This window comes from Barbus barbus (genome assembly GCF_936440315.1).
Source record: "Barbus barbus genome assembly, chromosome: 14".
Classification (NCBI taxonomy): domain Eukaryota; kingdom Metazoa; phylum Chordata; class Actinopteri; order Cypriniformes; family Cyprinidae; genus Barbus; species Barbus barbus.
The window spans coordinates 15,426,068-15,443,261 of NC_136742.1; the positions used below are offsets into that span (position 1 = coordinate 15,426,068).

Genomic DNA, 17,194 nt, shown 5'->3' on the forward strand with positions numbered 1-17,194 from the left:
TTCTACTGTAGTTACAGCCATGTTTTTGGCATTGTTTAGTGTACACACAAACGTATGTCTTTATTTCTATAGTATAATGTTAAGAGACTGCTATCTTCCTCTCAGTTATACCATGTGTGTGTGTGTAAACCAGTTCCCAGCCCCACCAGAGCAGGTTAGGGCAGTTCTCTTGTTTACCTGCCTACCGTTTTAGCTCTGCCTCTTCTCTCTCACTTCCTGTATCAGGTGCATGCATGTGTGCGTCAGGAGTTGGCGTCCCAGTGCATGATAGGACGGCCAGGGGTCCCTGGACTGAAATACTAACTTGAAGACCACCGGGACAACTTTCAGAGTTAACCAGACAACAGGGAAATTTTTAACCTGTGGCCACAGGGACAAAGTCCTCTTATTTTCTCTTTTACTTTCTCTCATTCACTCTCCCTTCTCATTTTCCCTCTGCCGGAGCGATTGGATTACCTGTTCAGGTAAGCAGGACAAATACACCGGTCTGAAGATATTTACTCAGCATATTTTGTCTGTAACTTTCACCTGATACTGATTTTTGTTTGATAATCATGTACTTGTTGACTCAGCACAGCTGTGGAGAAACTTTCTTTTGTGTATAAAGCAAGATGAATCCTTTGAAGTCACAAAGCCTTCAAAATTGTGTGTTTGTTACATGGAGGCATGTGTGTAAACATGGTACAGGTGTTGATGTTCATATATTTGTAGTGTAAACACCTTTAGCTTAGATTGATCATCGTCATCATTATTCTTTGGGTTAGAGTGAGTATGTGTCAGCGGTTTTGGCCACTAGCTGTTTAGCCAGGAAAACCAAGAGCATGTCACCTGTCAGTATGCGTGAATGTGTGTGTGTGTGTGGAAATTGAAAATTATGGCCTCACTTTTGTCATGTTTGCTGTTATCTTTATTGAATTTTACTATATATGGCATAACTGCTAGGTTTTTATCAGTGATAAGACATTACATGGAGTGTAAAACATACTAGTCATCTGCTAGATGACATTATTATATTATATTATTTGTATTACATGATCATATAATTAAATAGTTTTTAATTAAAATATTCTAAAATTTGAACCACACTATGTGACATAACATCAGTGGAATCAAAAGATGGCATAGAGAGGAACAGATAGGATTGTTGAGACAAGATCCTAAAGGAACAGAATGAAAACGTGTTGGAAGTAAAGTGGGTTAAAGAGGAAGATAGGAGGAGAGGGGTTCATACAGAAAGAGGCTGAAAACGAAAAGGGTGGGGGTGAGCTATGTACATTTCCATATGAACACTTATGTAACTCTCCCCATGCTACACTGGCGTGAAGTTTTGATGTTCCTCTCCTACATACCAGAAAAATGTAGCCTCATTTTTCATATGGACTGTGTTTGTCCAAAATGTCTCTTCTGAGATATATTTGCGTTGTTTGTAATTATTTTCCTCATGCACTTACTCGCTCAGAACACCCACTTCTGCCATCTCTCTATGAGTGTTATTTTTTGTCAGTGGCTATGCTCATTAATATTCATAATTTCCACTGAATAGTCATTATATGTGCATTAATCACTGTGTGTATTTATTGCATTATTCATTAGCTATATGTCTCAACAGTTGAATGTCTAATCAAAAGGGAACCCCATGGCTCCTCGTTAGGACCTATAACTCAACCATTCAACCCTGTTCAACAAAATGATTACATAATATTTTGTGTGTGGACAGACAGACAGACAGACAGACAGACAGACAGACAGATAGACAGACAGACATATAGACAGATAGATAGATAGATAGATAGATAGATAGATAGATAGATAGATAGATAGATAGATAGATAGATAGATAGATAGATAGATAGATAGATAGATAGATAGATAGATAGATAGATAGATAGATAGATAGATAGATAGATAGATCAAATTGTGATAATATTTATTGCTGTAACATAGCAAAATCACACAAATATGTTGTTCAATTCTTCATTCAGGGTTCAGGTTGAAATCGGAGTATCCAAAGATTCAGATACACTGTGGAATGTTTTTCTAAAACATGTCTGAACAAAGCGTGGTGAAGAGTCCACAGTAGGACTGAGAACAAGAGATCCACCCTGCTGCCTCTTTTCTTATAGTGCTGCTTTCATCAAGCGTGCTATCTGTTCTATTCTATCAGAAGCACAGGAAGTATTGCAAGGCTGAGATGTTATAGGGAAAAAATGCCATCTATAAGCATTTTCACTAGTAGTCTTAGACTTTTGGACCCCACTATATATTTTTGTGTCTGCTTTTGCAAACAATTGGTGCATTGTTGTATTTTCAGCTTTTTCAGTCATTAAGCATTGATCCCACTGGATCTAAGATTAAACTGATATTTTTATGTGTGTAGCTTTCTGGTTGATTGTGCAGTTTAATGTCATTAACACTCTATTATGCTTAATACACTTACCACCACTTTCCTCTGTGCCAAAGGTTACCCGAGAAATATGAGTGAAAGAGACAGAGTTGAAGGAAAGAAAGTAAAATGAAACAAGTAGCTATTAAGTCCTGTCATTCTGTTTGTTTAGAACAATGGATTTACACTAAAAGTGCCTTTGAATGAGGGAAGCCAAAAGAAAATGGAAAATTACAATTGAATAAGACCTGCAGGGTAAAAGTGATTATTGTGTGTGTGTGTGTGTGTGTGTGTGTGTGTGTGTGTGTGTGTGTGTGTGTGTGTGTGTGTGTGTGTGTGTGTAATGCAATGCAGTTGCATACTGAAGCCATATCGTCACTCTGAAGGATCATTAAAGAGATGATTATTTACAGAGAACACAGGGTTGCCAGGTATAACTGTGCCCTTGGGCACACTCCTTTAAGGGTGGGAGTGTGTGTGTCCTCTTATATAGTTCTGGTTAAGCTCAGATCAGATTACAGGGAGGCAGACAATAAAGCTATTCTCATGCATTCACCTGCAGACTTTGAGAGTGTACATTATGTGTTCAGTGCAAAGATTGTACTCAGTGAGACACTCCAGACTAAATTTTATGGCAGTAATAATATTACACTCCCATCATAACCATACAAACTTTCATGTGTGAGTTGAGTTGTCTGTACTACAACAGGTGTGGTGATGCACTCAGTCTTATGGAAGAACATCCTTACCACAGCGCTTCTTTAACAAGATAAAGTATGAAGTTAAATATTTGTCATTATTTACTCGCCCACATGTCATTCCAAACCTGTGTGCGGTTGTTTTTACTGTGGAACATTTATTAATTTATTATAAAACAACAGTTTATAGAGACTACATATGTGAAGCTCCAAAAAGCTCACTCTCTCCTTTCAAAGGTAAATAAATAAATAAAGTTACAGGTTCAGAATGACACGAAGCTAAAGCTAAGCTAGGAGTTTATGTAAACTCAGCTACATAGAAACACAATTCTTTTCAACAGTAAATGACAGGCTCACACGAAGCCAGGTATAACTCCTTCTGGAAACATCCAGAATAATGCAATAATGCAAAGTAGCTGTTCTCTGTGTGACCATGCTTAAAACTTCTACTGAATAACTGCCAGTTATAAAATGACTTTTTTTTTCTCCAACTGGGTTTATTAAGAGTCTCAGGTGCAATATTGATATTTCTGTTGCCAGTGGAATATAAAATGAGTTTTGGAGCAGTCTGATATTTATCCTTCTGCCAGCTCAGGGAATTAAAAACAGAGTAAGAGCAGAATGGGCAGAAACTCATTTTTGCTGCCCTCTTTTTGTTAAACTGTGTCTTTGGGTGTGTGCGAACTGCCTTTCCAGCAAACACAGCTAACAAGATTATTATGTGGACACACCTATTTGCCATTAATTCCTTTCTTTTTTTTTTATATGCTCCTCCCATACAGGTGGATGGCTCCAAACGCAACCTGACACAACAAAGCCCTCCAACCACAAAGATACAGTAAAGCTTCAACACAATTACACAATGAGTGATCAGGAAGAGGAGGGTGCTGTGGCGATGCCCGTTTGCGGTGCAACAGGAGTCAGTCCCACGTCCCCTCCTCCTGACCTTTGCCATGTCTGTGGACAACGGCACCTACAGGAGGAGAACCATGAATATTACTACAAAGAGGAGGTGGATGATGACCTTATGTGCCACATCTGCCTTCAGCCTTTGATCCGGCCACTGGACACCCCCTGTGGACATACCTATTGCCAGGAGTGCCTGACAAACTTCCTGCTGGAGAGCGACTTTTGCCCAGTGGACCGCACTCCCCTGATGCTGCAGACCTGTCGCAAGTCCAGCCTGCTGGTGCACAAGCTGCTGGATAAACTGACAGTTTCCTGCCCCTTTACCGAACACTGCACTGAAGTGCTGCCGCGGGGAGAAATGGAGGGACACATCAGGAGCCGGTGAGGAAATCACCCTCAGAGCTGTTTTTGATGTGATAGTAGTGATCTTAACAAAGATTTGAGCTTCTTGATGAAATTGAGGATGGTGGTAGACAGGTTTGGAAGACGTACAATGTGATTTAGCCATGTAGAACATGGATCTGCTTCTTTTGTTGGTCCTGGAGCAATATTTCTTTCATCATAACCCAAATACTACCAGGGGCACTGTTTTTAATTGTTTTCATTATTTTTCATTTCATATCATAGTTTTTTGAAGTTTATTTTACCTGAAGTCAAACAGCTGCATTGATGCATACACTAAGCAGCCATCTTCCTATGGCAAATGCTTATTTATCTGTGAACAAATTAATTAGGACTTTTTGGCCTATTGAATATAAATTAGGTGATGTTTCTTTAAGGGTTAGTTCACCCAAAAATGTTAATTCTGTCATTAATTACTCACCCTCATTTCGTTCCAAACCTCTTAATACTTTTGTTCATCTTCGGAACGCAAATTAAGATATTTTGAATGAAATCTGAGAGCTTTCTGACCCTAAATAGACAGCAACGCAAATACCACATTCAAGGCCCAGAAAGGTAGTGATGCCATCGATAAAATAGCCCATGTGACAGCAGTGGTTCAACCTTAATTTTATGAAGCTATCTTTTTGTGTGCAAAGAAAACAAAAACAATGACTTTATTCAACAATTTCTTCTCTTACTCACATATCCCTCTGTTTGTAAACAAGGCACAGCACGTCTGGGTTCTACCTCTACGTTCAACTCTGCACGTCGAAGACCGACATGGAAGAGAAGAGATTATTGAATAAAGTCGCTATTTTTGTTTTCTTTGCTCACAAAAAGTATTCTTGTAGCTTTATGGTGGAACAGTTGAACCACTGATGTCACATGGACTATTTTAATGATGTCCTTACTACCTTTCTAGGCCTTGAACGTGATATGTCCTTTTCTGTCTATGCAGGGTCAGAAAGCTCTTGGATTTCATCAAAAATATCTTAATTTGTGAGTAATTAATGACAGAATTTTCATTTGGGTGAACTATCCCTTTAATATTCATGAGCCAAGCTGATAAGTTTTATAATTGTGTCTGTCCATTTTCAGACCTTTCTACAACCCTGATCCTCACTATGGTGCGGTCACATTTACTGTTGCTCAGAGAAAAAAAAGCAGAACCAGATGTGACAAAATACCATGAATTACATATATGTGTAATGACAATGAATTGAACATTCAAAGCTATTCTGCCAGCCAGCAATCAATCCAACCAACCCTAAATAACTTCTTTCCAAAAGACTTTTTTATTGACTAGTTTATAATGTGTTGCCGCTTGTCCATTGTGGATCTTCGGTTTTGTTTTGTTGCTAAGTTACAAGTTTCTGCCCACTCTGCCCATAGAGGTCACTGATGAACATCAACCAAGAGGCTTGTTTTTGGTTGTTGCTGCAAATTTGCACAGGGAAATGTATTCACCACTGGAAGTTTATCTGGCGAAATTGTATTACACCAATTCCCATTGAACTGACTGGATTTGACTTGTGAAATTTTGCCAAGCCACAATAAATGTGACCACACTGTAATGTTTACAACCAGATGAAATCATGAAAAAATTGAGGTGGGGAGATAAATATGAGGCCATCCCTAATCCTAACCCAAAACTAAAACCTCTTAAGTCTTATTGGTTAAAAAAAAATAAAAAGTTTTTTTCAGTTTCAAAGGATGTTGATCGAGAGATTCCAGAGATTCAGTCTTAAGGTTTAAAGGACATTTTCAGTAAGGACTCGTCTTCAGATGTCTTTATTTGAGGTTAACATGAAGGATTGGCAAAGCACAGTTAAGGTATTGAGCTGTATATGCAAGTTTTGAATTGCTGAATGTTCCTGATATATTCACGCTTCATCTTCTCATTGGCATTCATAAGCAGCTCTTCATTCATTGTCATTCATAAAAGACTCTTGTCAGTGATTCGCCTCAACAGAAGACATGTGTCAAGCACATCTCTGTCTATGTGCATACATTTGTTTATTTCGTTAGAGGATTCTTTTGTTCTCCACTCCTCAGAAGTAGCAACCCCACAGTGACCTCTGTTTAACTGACTAAGATATCTTCCAACTCAGTGCCTTTGGGGACGTTATGCTAACTAATGGTTTTTATTGGAACTCTCCCTCACTCTCCCCATTTTCAGGATGGTAGAGTCTCTGTCGTTCCTGTGGACTGTTTCTGAATCATTAGTGCTCCACAGGCCTGAGGGCCTCTGTTGAAATTAATTGCATTTTGTTACTGGCGTTAATGGAAAGTTTCCCTCTCATTTAAAATTCCACTTACGGAAACATAATCAACTTGCCCTTTTCTCCAGTCAACCAAAAACCCACACTTGCTTCTTTCCATACAATTGCTCCTCTCCCCTCCCACATCCTTCTTTTTTTATACTGGGCTCTTGGGCTTTCAGTTCATCTTTCTTTGTCTTTCTCTTCCTCTCCCTGCTTTCTCCAGTGTGGTCTGGTCTCCAGTGGTCTTAGTTGGTTCAGGAGTATAAAGTTGGACAACATTCAAAATGGGACGGGACTTAAGCGGAACAAGAACTGGTGAGGACCAGCCAAAGACTCTTTCTATGTAAGAATGGCCTTCCATTCACTTCACTTAATTTTTAATTTTTTTTTTTTTTTTGAGAACTTTTGTACAAAGTGCAAAGTTCCCCTTGATTCCATGCATGGAAGCTCAAGAGATGCATTTTTCAGTGTCAGCTGCTACAGATTGTGTTTGTGTCCCAGCATTTGTGGTCATGTGATGTTAAACCGTGAGGCTTCCTTCACACTGGTGACTCATAACTGTGTGGTGAGAAGATCTGGTGTACTGAGTCAGTTTTGATTGCTACTTTGATGTGTTTTAGCTAGTTTGCATGTGCTTTGGAGTTTTGTGTCAAATGTTGAGAACTTTGTATCTTTGTACCGTATGATGGTAACTTTTTTGTGTTTGCAGTCAAGCACGTCTAGATGCACTTTGTCTCTCAGTGTGCATAAGCATGTGTTTGTGTCCGCATGTATTTGGCGGTGTACAGACTTTCCTGGAATCCTAGATCAGATCTGGGTAGAGAGGAGGGAATGTACTGCCTTAGGCTGTCCTTAGGCTCTTACAGACATGCAATCTATCGCTAGAGAGTTACACAGCTGAACAGACAGAAAATGTCAGTTTATATCTGTCTCTTTGTCTATCCATCTGTTCATCTACCCATTCATCTATCCTACTGTCCATCCGTCCATGCGTCCATCCATCCATCCATCCTCCACATGCCTAACCTGTACACACGTACACATAAACACACGCACACCGCTTCATAGCTGAATGAACCGTTGTGTTGCAGAGGGGGGTGGTCTTTGCCACACGCTCTACCCTTGAGGTATACGGACAATGATAGATGGACCACCCAAGCCTGCATCTCCCCCTCTCTGCCATGTCAGTTGGTTCGCCCCAGTTTTCTCTCTCTCTGTAGAGCATGCTGCAGTATAAGTCAGACGCTGTGTTGCCACACTCACACATACTCTCTCTCGCTCTCTCTCTCTCTCACACAATCACAGCAGCATGTGGACTCGTGAGAGTAAATCCTCTTACTCTTGGATGATGTCCAGGACAGATTAGACTGCAACGCAACCATCGCACCCGACTGGCGTGCCAGCAAACGCATCTCTCTGCCTCATCTTCTCCTTCTACCTCACCCTTCTCTTTTCTTCTCCGTCTCGGCTCTTGTGCACCTGCGCCCGCTCCAGACGCCGCTCCTGCCTCCTTTTCTTCTCGAGTCTTTCTTCGTCCTGCACTCTCTGTTCTCCTCCGCTGGCAGCGCTCCCAGTCTTTACCTCTCCCTCTACTGCTGCTGATCTCTCTACTGCTGAGATGACCGGGCTAAAAGCCTGAGGGAGGCAGAAAAGAAAGAAAAGTGGAAAGACAAAGAAACAAGAAGAAAAGGAAAAATAGCTTTTTTACTTGAAAGAAAGGCGGGAGGGGGGGTCAGAACTGTAGTAGAGGTGGAGGAGAAAGGGGCAGGGAGGAAGCCGGATAGGAAACACTGCATTCAGCCTAGAGAAAGAGAAAGAAAGCAAAAGAAACAGAGACTCAAGACCCTGGAGAGAGAGGGTCATGAAGGCTCTGCTGCTGTTGGTTCTACCCTGGCTCAGTCCAGCAAACTACACTGACAATGTGGGCAACCTGCACATCCTCTACTCAGAACTGTGAGTAACACACACGTTGTCCTGTGTGCCTGTCCGGTGTGAGTTGCATCCCATAAGTACCATCTCATCTTCTAGTCTCATACAGGACAAGTCACACTGTACCCCATCCCATCCAGTACTGCAATTTGTGCATCTGGTTGTGTGCATAGGTGTGTGTGTGTGTGTTTGAGTGTATGTGTGTGTGTGTGTGTGTGTGTGTGTGTGTGTGTGTGCGTGCGCGTGCGTGCGTGTCCATACATCATTCTCAACAGCCTGCATAAATCCCAATTGATCCCCTTTTTTTTTACCTAAACAATTGCTTGCATACCTGTATGTGTTTGTGCACTGCTTGCATATATGTGTAGAAGTTTCTAGATGTATTATCATGCCTAAAATGTAATTTAAACAAGGAAAAATGCATCATGTTGTGCTTTTTATTGTAGTTGAATGGCAGGGGACAGTGGTGTAGAGGTGGTTATGGTTGCATTCTGTGAAGCAGGCTTTGTTTTGATGCTTCCAAGCAGTGAGGGACACTGCAGCATGGCTGAGATGACCTAATGTGTGTGCGCAGGTGTGTTTTTCGCATCAAACAGTCAGGGGAATTTGGATTTCTGACATTTAAAGGAGGTTTTTATTGTCATATATATTTGTTAGACATAAAATGTATCTTTGCACAAGGAAAAAGGACTGAGTGCACCGTTGCTAGGCACACCATTCAGAAATGGTGTTCACAAAACACAGGTACTCAAACACCCACCGGATATCTGACAACAGCATATTCAGTCACTCTTTGAGCTGCACGGAACAAGCTGAAGCTGAACTTCTCTCTTGGGGCAAAATCACAACACACTCCTTAAAAGAGTAAAATACACGCTTTTACGCGGCAGTAAACATGTAAGAGCTTCTTCACTGTGCTCTACACTGTTAAACACTTCTGCATTCAGCGCAAGAGTACCGTGAGTGTGTTTGGGTGAAAGCTGGTTATATTGATCCCGGGTCTTTGGCAGAAACACAATTGTGCCGTGTAAGTGTGTGTGAAAGGCTGAGCGTAGTACAATAGACTGCATTACAAATCCTCTCTGCTTTTAGAGTCCAGACTATACACCACACAAACATGTTGAAATTGGTGTGCATAGCATGGAGAATAAAGAAAAGGAGGATTGGAGTGGAATAGCACTGTGAGGTGTCTTCAGAGGGATGAATGGTGAGAAGACAGATAAGGTAATTTCCTGCACCATCTGTCCATGCGTTTGTTTGGCTTGGATCTCTTAGGATGAGGTCTTTCTGTCTTTCGTCTCTGTGTATGTGGGTCACCGTATATTTTATGATTTATGTCCCGGTGTATGTGAGTGTCATGGGTAGATGTGTATGCGTTGAAAAAGAGAAGAGAGAGGCATAGTGTAGTCCGTTTTTGTTTGGCTGGCTGATGGGAGCACGGTCGTTCATCTTCATCATATATAATGACAGAAAGCTTCTATTCTCATCTCTCTCACACACACTGGTCTCCTTTCTTGTATTTCAGCTTGCTGTGCTTTGCTTTGCCCAGAAGGTCTCTCTTCAGTTCTTACATATCAGTATCTTTTCCTTTCTGTCTTTCTTTGTTGTCGTATGTTGAACTTTTCACTGATTACTCTTTATTGCTGTGGTGGGCATTCACTCATGGATAAAAATTATAGCAAAATCAATCACACACATGCTAGTATGTTGTATTAACATCTATCTCAGGTGATCCAGTCACAAGTATTCAGGAAAGACAGGTTTACTTGGTATTAACATTTCATATAACCACTCTGCTGCCAAATATACCTTTAGGTCTTTCAATATGTTTTGCATTCCATTTTTTTTTCAATTAGACACAAAACTGCACATAACCAGTAATGTAAACCCTTGTTTTAGTGCAACTGCTGATTGAGAAGCGTAAGGTCCTTTTATTTTGTCTGGGACAAATGCGATGTGGTCCAATGCGTTTCTGACTACCTCCGTATATGTTGTGGAGGTTGTGTTCAGATTGCAACTGTTTTGGACTGTGTTTACACTTGTATATAGAACTGACCACTTGTGAAATTAATGTTAATACCAGGTGTAAACAGTGTCTGTCAGAGCTTTTTGATCGCAGCTGAGGCTACCCACCTTCCTTTGAATACACATGCACACATATTTCCTTTCTCTCTTATGCTTTGACATGCTTAATTAGACTTTGAATTAAACATTAATCTTCTCTGTGCACTGTTGCAGATGTTTTTTATGCAGATGCTTGATGTGTGTTTTTTCTCTGAGGCACAATACCTGATAAACAGCATTACTAATAATACTGCAAGCAGTGAATTGTGTGATTTCTGCACCACTAGTGTCACTAAACGGTATTGCAAAAACAATACGGGCAAGCAGGTACCCCACCTCAAACTTATGCCATTGGTTGAGCCAATGTTTCGGACTGGTCAGGATGTCTTGATAGTGTGACAGTCATAATCATAGTCAGTATTTACAATCTTTTGGGAAATTAATTTGCCAGTGATTCCCTTTATTGATATGGGACAGGAGAATGGATATTAACACACTCAATTTCCAGTCCAGCTCTATTTGTTCAAAACACTTCTGCTTCCCAGTGCTTTTATGGATGTGTAGGTGTATCTTGTGCATTGCATGAGTGTAAAGGTATGTTGAGATGTGCCTTTTCATGTTTGTGTGATGTTGGATGTGTCTGCACATGCTTTATCAGGTGGTATTCGACACATTTGGTTTGGTTTCTAGACACATAATAAAGCACTACTGAACGATGTGTCCTTCCAATTTGCACAGAATCTGAAATGTAAAATAAACACGTATGAACAAATTTCATGACATGCAAATGATAACGAGATTCATGGAATGCTGAATCCATGTAATGAATAGTTTGATTTTTATTGTATTTCACAGTTAAAATATTCAACTAATTGGACATTATATTGGTTTCAAGAATGCACATTTCTGAAAGGATTTGAAAATATTTTAAAGAGATTGAAATAGATAATTTTGTCAATTAATTTTTTTTTTCTGACAAAGGTTTTCCATAGTTTACTGCTAAATGAGAGTTCCGCTATCAGATTGTGCCTGAGCATTGATATCATCAGAAGGAGATGCTGTCAATATGATGATATTGTACATTTCGTGTCTTTCCAAATGTAAATATAAATGTTTCACATGAAAGCTTATGAATACCAATGAGATCATCTTGTCTGTCCACATTTCACACTGACTTTTTAACCCAGCCAGATAGATGTGAGGAGATTATTTTACCATTAATGCGATGTCAGATTACCTCAAAAGAAAGTGTTAAAGTGTTAAGATGTACTTTAGAGCTAGGACATCACACTTCTTGAGGGCCGTGCTAACGTGCTTCGAGCTTTCATATGTTATTGTGGCATATGTGGGCTGGAAACACAGTTCTTGTGAATCAGATTTGTGTCACGATACAGCTGTGTTTGAAAGCGGCTTGGCTGCTCTGACTCATATGAATGTGAATGAGAGTGGCTAGAAGGCTGATCCCTGTCAGAATGAAACTGAATATGGTTTTGATTTGTGCACTTCGACTTGGTTTATATTTTTCTTTCAGGAATAGATCAGTTATGGGTGTGGGGAACGGTGATTGATTTTGCGTACGTGCATTTGTGTATGTCTGCATGGCTCTGGTCAGACAGCAGCATGTCGTCATTAGGGTGACGCGCGTGAGAAAACAGGGCTGTAGCTGTGAGGCCGCGTGCTGCTGTGGTGACCTTATTTTCAGGCATAGTGAGCGGATGACCGCTGAACGTGAGCGGTTTGTCCTGCGGCATTTGCTGGCTCACTCAGTGACCGCATAACCCATCTACTTATCTGTACCAAGGCACATCAAACAAACAGCACACTGAATAGAGAAAAGAATGTGGAAACCATGTTATGTACTATAATATATATATATATAGGTACTATAAGAACCATCACTGAAAAGACAGCAGTAATGTATGTACAGATATATATCCACTACCGTTGACAAATTTGGTTGCATGAAGACAAAGTAAACAAAGATTTTTTTAATGAGACGGCGGCGAGCTTGAGTGAGCGGCGGCTGACAGGCTTGATTGGAGAATGGCAGACGGACAGGACGGTGGGCTGGTTCTGGATCAGGGCTGGACATTCTCCAGACGCTCAGTCATGTGGGGTCTAGGAGGTCCACAGGACAATGGTAATTGGCCCCGATTCAGAACAAAGAGTTAAGCGTGGCGTCGTCCAGCGCCGTATTCACAGCGAGCTCACAAAACTCCCGTGCATACTCCAAGAACGGGAGATCTTGGCGGGCCAGGGCGGAAAACGGCCCTCTTTCCTTCTCTTTCCTTAGCCGCAGGGAGAAACAGGGGGAAACAAAATACTTAAAAAAAAAAAAAAAAAACAACAAAAGGAAAACAAAAACGGGGGAAAAGAGCACCGCTTGCTATATCTGTTTAGGGTCTCGGTTTCTGTCGTGGTTGTAGAAATGTCGCATGAAGACAAAGTAAAGATTCTTTAATGAGCTGGAACTCACGTAGACCATTCCAACATAACATTAAACCGAGACAAAGAACATACTGAAACTGAAGGTTTATAAACAACAGGAAACAAATGAGCAAACGAGATGATTAATTGAACCCAGGTGATCAGACTGAATGATAATTAGACAAATGAACTAATCAGAACAGGAACAGAACCACATAAGGCAACCAGGAAACTTAACAGGAACATACATGTGACACACACACACACACACACATATTTAATACAGCTGAAATATAGTTTGGTTAATTAATACTAATTAGCCTAGTAATGGTTAATTTTTATACAATTTCCTTTTTTTTTGGACAGGCAATTAAGTTAAATGTAATAAAAAAAATGTATGCATGCACTTACTTTCAGTAGTTGACTCAACTTTGCAAATAATGCACATTATCATACATTGACAAATCTCTGATCTCATTTTTAACATTATGTTCACCAACAAAAGGGATTGCTGAATGAAATGGGAGTCAAATCCCTTCTACATCCCACCCTTAAAAAGTGCCTGTTGCATCGCTGTCAGACAATTATCATTTTGAATTATGGCACAGCTTACAAAAGACAGAACCAAAATCCTGTTTTATTCTCAATCATTAATAAGAGATCAGAGATAGCTGGTTATCTCCAAATAATGACTTCTTGTCAGCTTTCCTTCCTTGTAATTACTAATTAAGTTTTAATTTCAGTTTTCACACACACATGTACTTTTAACTGGTGCGAGCCAGCAAAATCAAAGCGGACTTCAGACAAATGAAAAGGATGACCTACATGTGACTGCCACGTTCTCCTCTGCAGAGTCAAATACTGCTTCTGAGCACTTTCCCCAGAGAGCAAGAGTTCAACAGATTGTCAGATGCTCTAGCCTAAGCGTCTGTCCTGCAGTTGCTCTGCAGTTGTTGTGTGTCCTTTCGCCTTCCTCATCAGGTTAATGATGATGAGGAGCAGGAAGAGCAAAAACGTTGTTGCTAATTCAACACTTTAGCCGCATCCGAGACAGAGTTGGCAGAGTCCTTTTCCCTGCTCAGCACCTGAGCTCAGGGCCGGATCTGCACCTGGGCTGGGTGCTCAGTCACTGCTGAGGGATGGTAAGAGAGTTTAGGAAAGGCACAGAAAGTGGAGGGTATGGGTTTCCTGTTTGGTTGTAACATATAGATAGATGTTAAATACTCATTCCACAATATACAGACAGACAAAACACACATAGACCCGGTTTCAAATAAAATCAAGTAAAATTTCAACTGAACTTTGCAGATAGTGATCACCAAGCATTTTGATGTGTATTTTGATAGTCAAATGATTTACGAGCGACATAATGGTGGAAAAGCAAATGCAAATGACCTGCAAAATGTAGACATATGAATGGTAATTTCTACAGAGTTTTATACTTTTTTAAAATCTATAATAACACCATCACTGCATCTTAATATGCCTAGGTCCTTACTATAGAGTAGATGAAAAACAGTAGTCTATATGAAAAGAGCAGTAAGTCTAAATTCACAGAATTCATAAAATATTAGGCAAAAAGATGACCTATTACTTCTGCTGAGAATCTGAAGTGCGCACCCAATGGACACTTTACTATGCCATGAGGCCATGGGAGAGGAGATGTGAATGCAACACAAGTCTGCAAGTTACGCGAGCAATAGGGAAAAGTGCATACTGACGTATATTTTGATGTAATAACTTCTCATAGTCACACAGCCTGTTAGGAGCTATAAATACTATTTAAGTGTGAGAATTAACTTACGCTAGTCTATGGATGCGCGCGTGACCGCTGCACATAGGCGCTTCAGATCAAATCCTCGTCAATGTCATTACGACTGAGATGGCCAATCAAATCAAAGTAGGCAGGGTTTACTTTTCACAGATGCTGAGCGCGAAGCATCAGTTTAACATTGAAAGAGTGTGAGGTAAGATGAAACTGCAAATCATTTAGTCTTGGCAAAATCAATTTAGTCAACTGTTAACGATAGAAATGTTAAATGATCGACAGCTATATCCAGTGATGCAAACTACTTGTTAAAATTTTTTTTTCTCAAATATGGTCATTTTGAGAGAGAGAGAGATGGGAGCATTGTCTGCATCTGTCTCTCTCTACAAACAATGAAGCTGAGTTTAATTACTTAAAAAACAGCGATTTTACCCCCTCATTGCTGATAAATATAATTTAGTGATTCAGTATCAATTAATAAAAGTCGCGTGGCAGCACTGACAAGAAGTTTATGAGCTTCTGAATGTTACTTTTTGCACAGAGTCAGTGTTGGGAAGGTTCCTTTGGAAATTTAATAAGTTACAGATTACAAGTTAACCTATTTAAAATGTAATAAGTAGTGTCACTTTTCAATTACTTTATTAAAGTAATTTAACTGATTACATTTCATTACTTTTCTAAATGTCTAATGTTTTCAACTGTTAATCATTTTCAAACATGTAAACCAGGCAGGGTTAACCTTACAGTAGTACTCAACACTGATAACTATCAGACTTCAAAATCCTTCATCACTTGAATTAAGATTATAATATTTTAATTTTAAAGGAGACATTGGATGCAAAATATCTTCATTTGCATATAAATGTGCCTTAGCAGTGTGTGGACACAACCACCCTACAATGATAAAAATTCACTTTAATCCCCAAAAACCTAAACAGTCTCAATTATCAAGCCGTTTTGATTTTGGAGTGAATGCCAGCACTCTCTTCCACCTTCAGTACCATGACTGAGGTGAGACCCTTGAGCAAGGCACCAAACCCCCAATTGTTCTCCGGGCGCCACAGCAATATGGCTGCCCACTGCTCCGGGTGTGTGTTTGCGGCGTGTGTGTGTTCACTGCTGTGTGTGTGCACTTGGATGGGTTAAATGCAGAGCACAAATTCCTAGTATGTGTCACCATACTTGGCCACACGTCACTTCACGTCACTTTCGCTAAATTTGTTTATGTCTGGCTGCGCAAATCATGCTTTCTGAATGAGGGACAATTCAAGGCAGGTTTTGTTAAAAAGTTCAAACTAAAGGATGGCTCAGTACCCATTGTTCATGATCCAGTTGCTCCTCCAGAAGAAGTAAGTCTCACTTTTTTATTTTTTATGATTATTTGCGACTCACGTTTGTTCTTCCACAGAAGAGAGGGGTGGAGTGAGCAGAGCTCATTAGCATGTAAAGAGATATGCACCGAAACGACTCGCTGTGAACAGAGCTGTTTTTGACATGGTAAAAAGAGTGTTGTTTTACATGACCACTGAGACCATTTCAAGAATACCCTAAAGAATCATACCAACTTGTGGAAAATGGGCATCCGATGTCCCCTTTGAAGCACATTTTTTATGGCTTTCGCTGTAGAATTTGAGGGATTTAGCATATAATATTTGATTATAAACTATAAATATTCTTGTCATTCACATTTCACATTTCTTGTTTAATAGGCGAGATTTTTGATTCACAAACTAGTAGTGCAAACCCTGCCCCACAGCCCATTTCATTGGTCAACTCAATCACTCTACACTCACCTGTCATAGTCAATTTCATACTCAACGGATTCAACTGTGGATGGATTTGATCGTGACAAACAGTAATGCTATCTATCAAGATGTGCTACCAATGCTATACTATGGTTAAGGTTGGGGTTTATATTTGTTTTATCATTGTGCAGGCAGTCTGCATTGTGATTGACAGGACCAATGAAATGTTTAGAAGGGGCTTTGAGGCAGGGTTTGCGCTTAACTGGTTTGGGAAAACATGTGTTTCATGTACACGAGGAAATGCTACTTAGGACCAGTGAGGTTTTATGCGGAGCCACCTGGCATTTTACCACAGAAACAAAAACTCAAAATAAGGAGATTTTGTTTGTCGCTTTAGCACGTCACGTCTATAATAATCCTGAAACATAATCATCAAAGATACAAATACATGGCCTCTCAGTTTGAATTGGCTCTCGAACACTAGTGTAAAAAACTAGTGTCGTCACAGTGGCACGCTCAGAGAGAACCGCATATGTGAAGATATCTGGAAATCTAGGCCAAGCAGAGCAGCTCAAGTGAAGCTAAAGTGTGAATAAACAGAAGATTACACATATACACACAAA

General features: G+C 40.1%; 1 protein-coding gene across 2 annotated transcripts in view; it reads left to right on the forward strand.

Annotated features, from left to right (window-relative positions):
- The first annotated feature begins 211 nt into the window (after positions 1 to 211).
- Positions 212 to 17,194, forward strand: part of LOC306880166 (E3 ubiquitin-protein ligase LNX-like) — a 42,301-nt gene continuing 25,318 nt past the window's right edge. The window contains exons 1-2 of one of the 2 annotated variants that reach the window (XM_079433497.1): positions 212 to 464; positions 3,864 to 4,371. In XM_079433497.1, coding sequence (XP_079289623.1) covers positions 3,944 to 4,371 — 428 coding nt within the window. In that variant the 5' untranslated portion in view covers positions 212 to 464; positions 3,864 to 3,943. The remainder of the gene's footprint in view (positions 465 to 3,863; positions 4,372 to 17,194) is intronic. The other variant, XM_079433498.1, reaches the window with a different exon arrangement.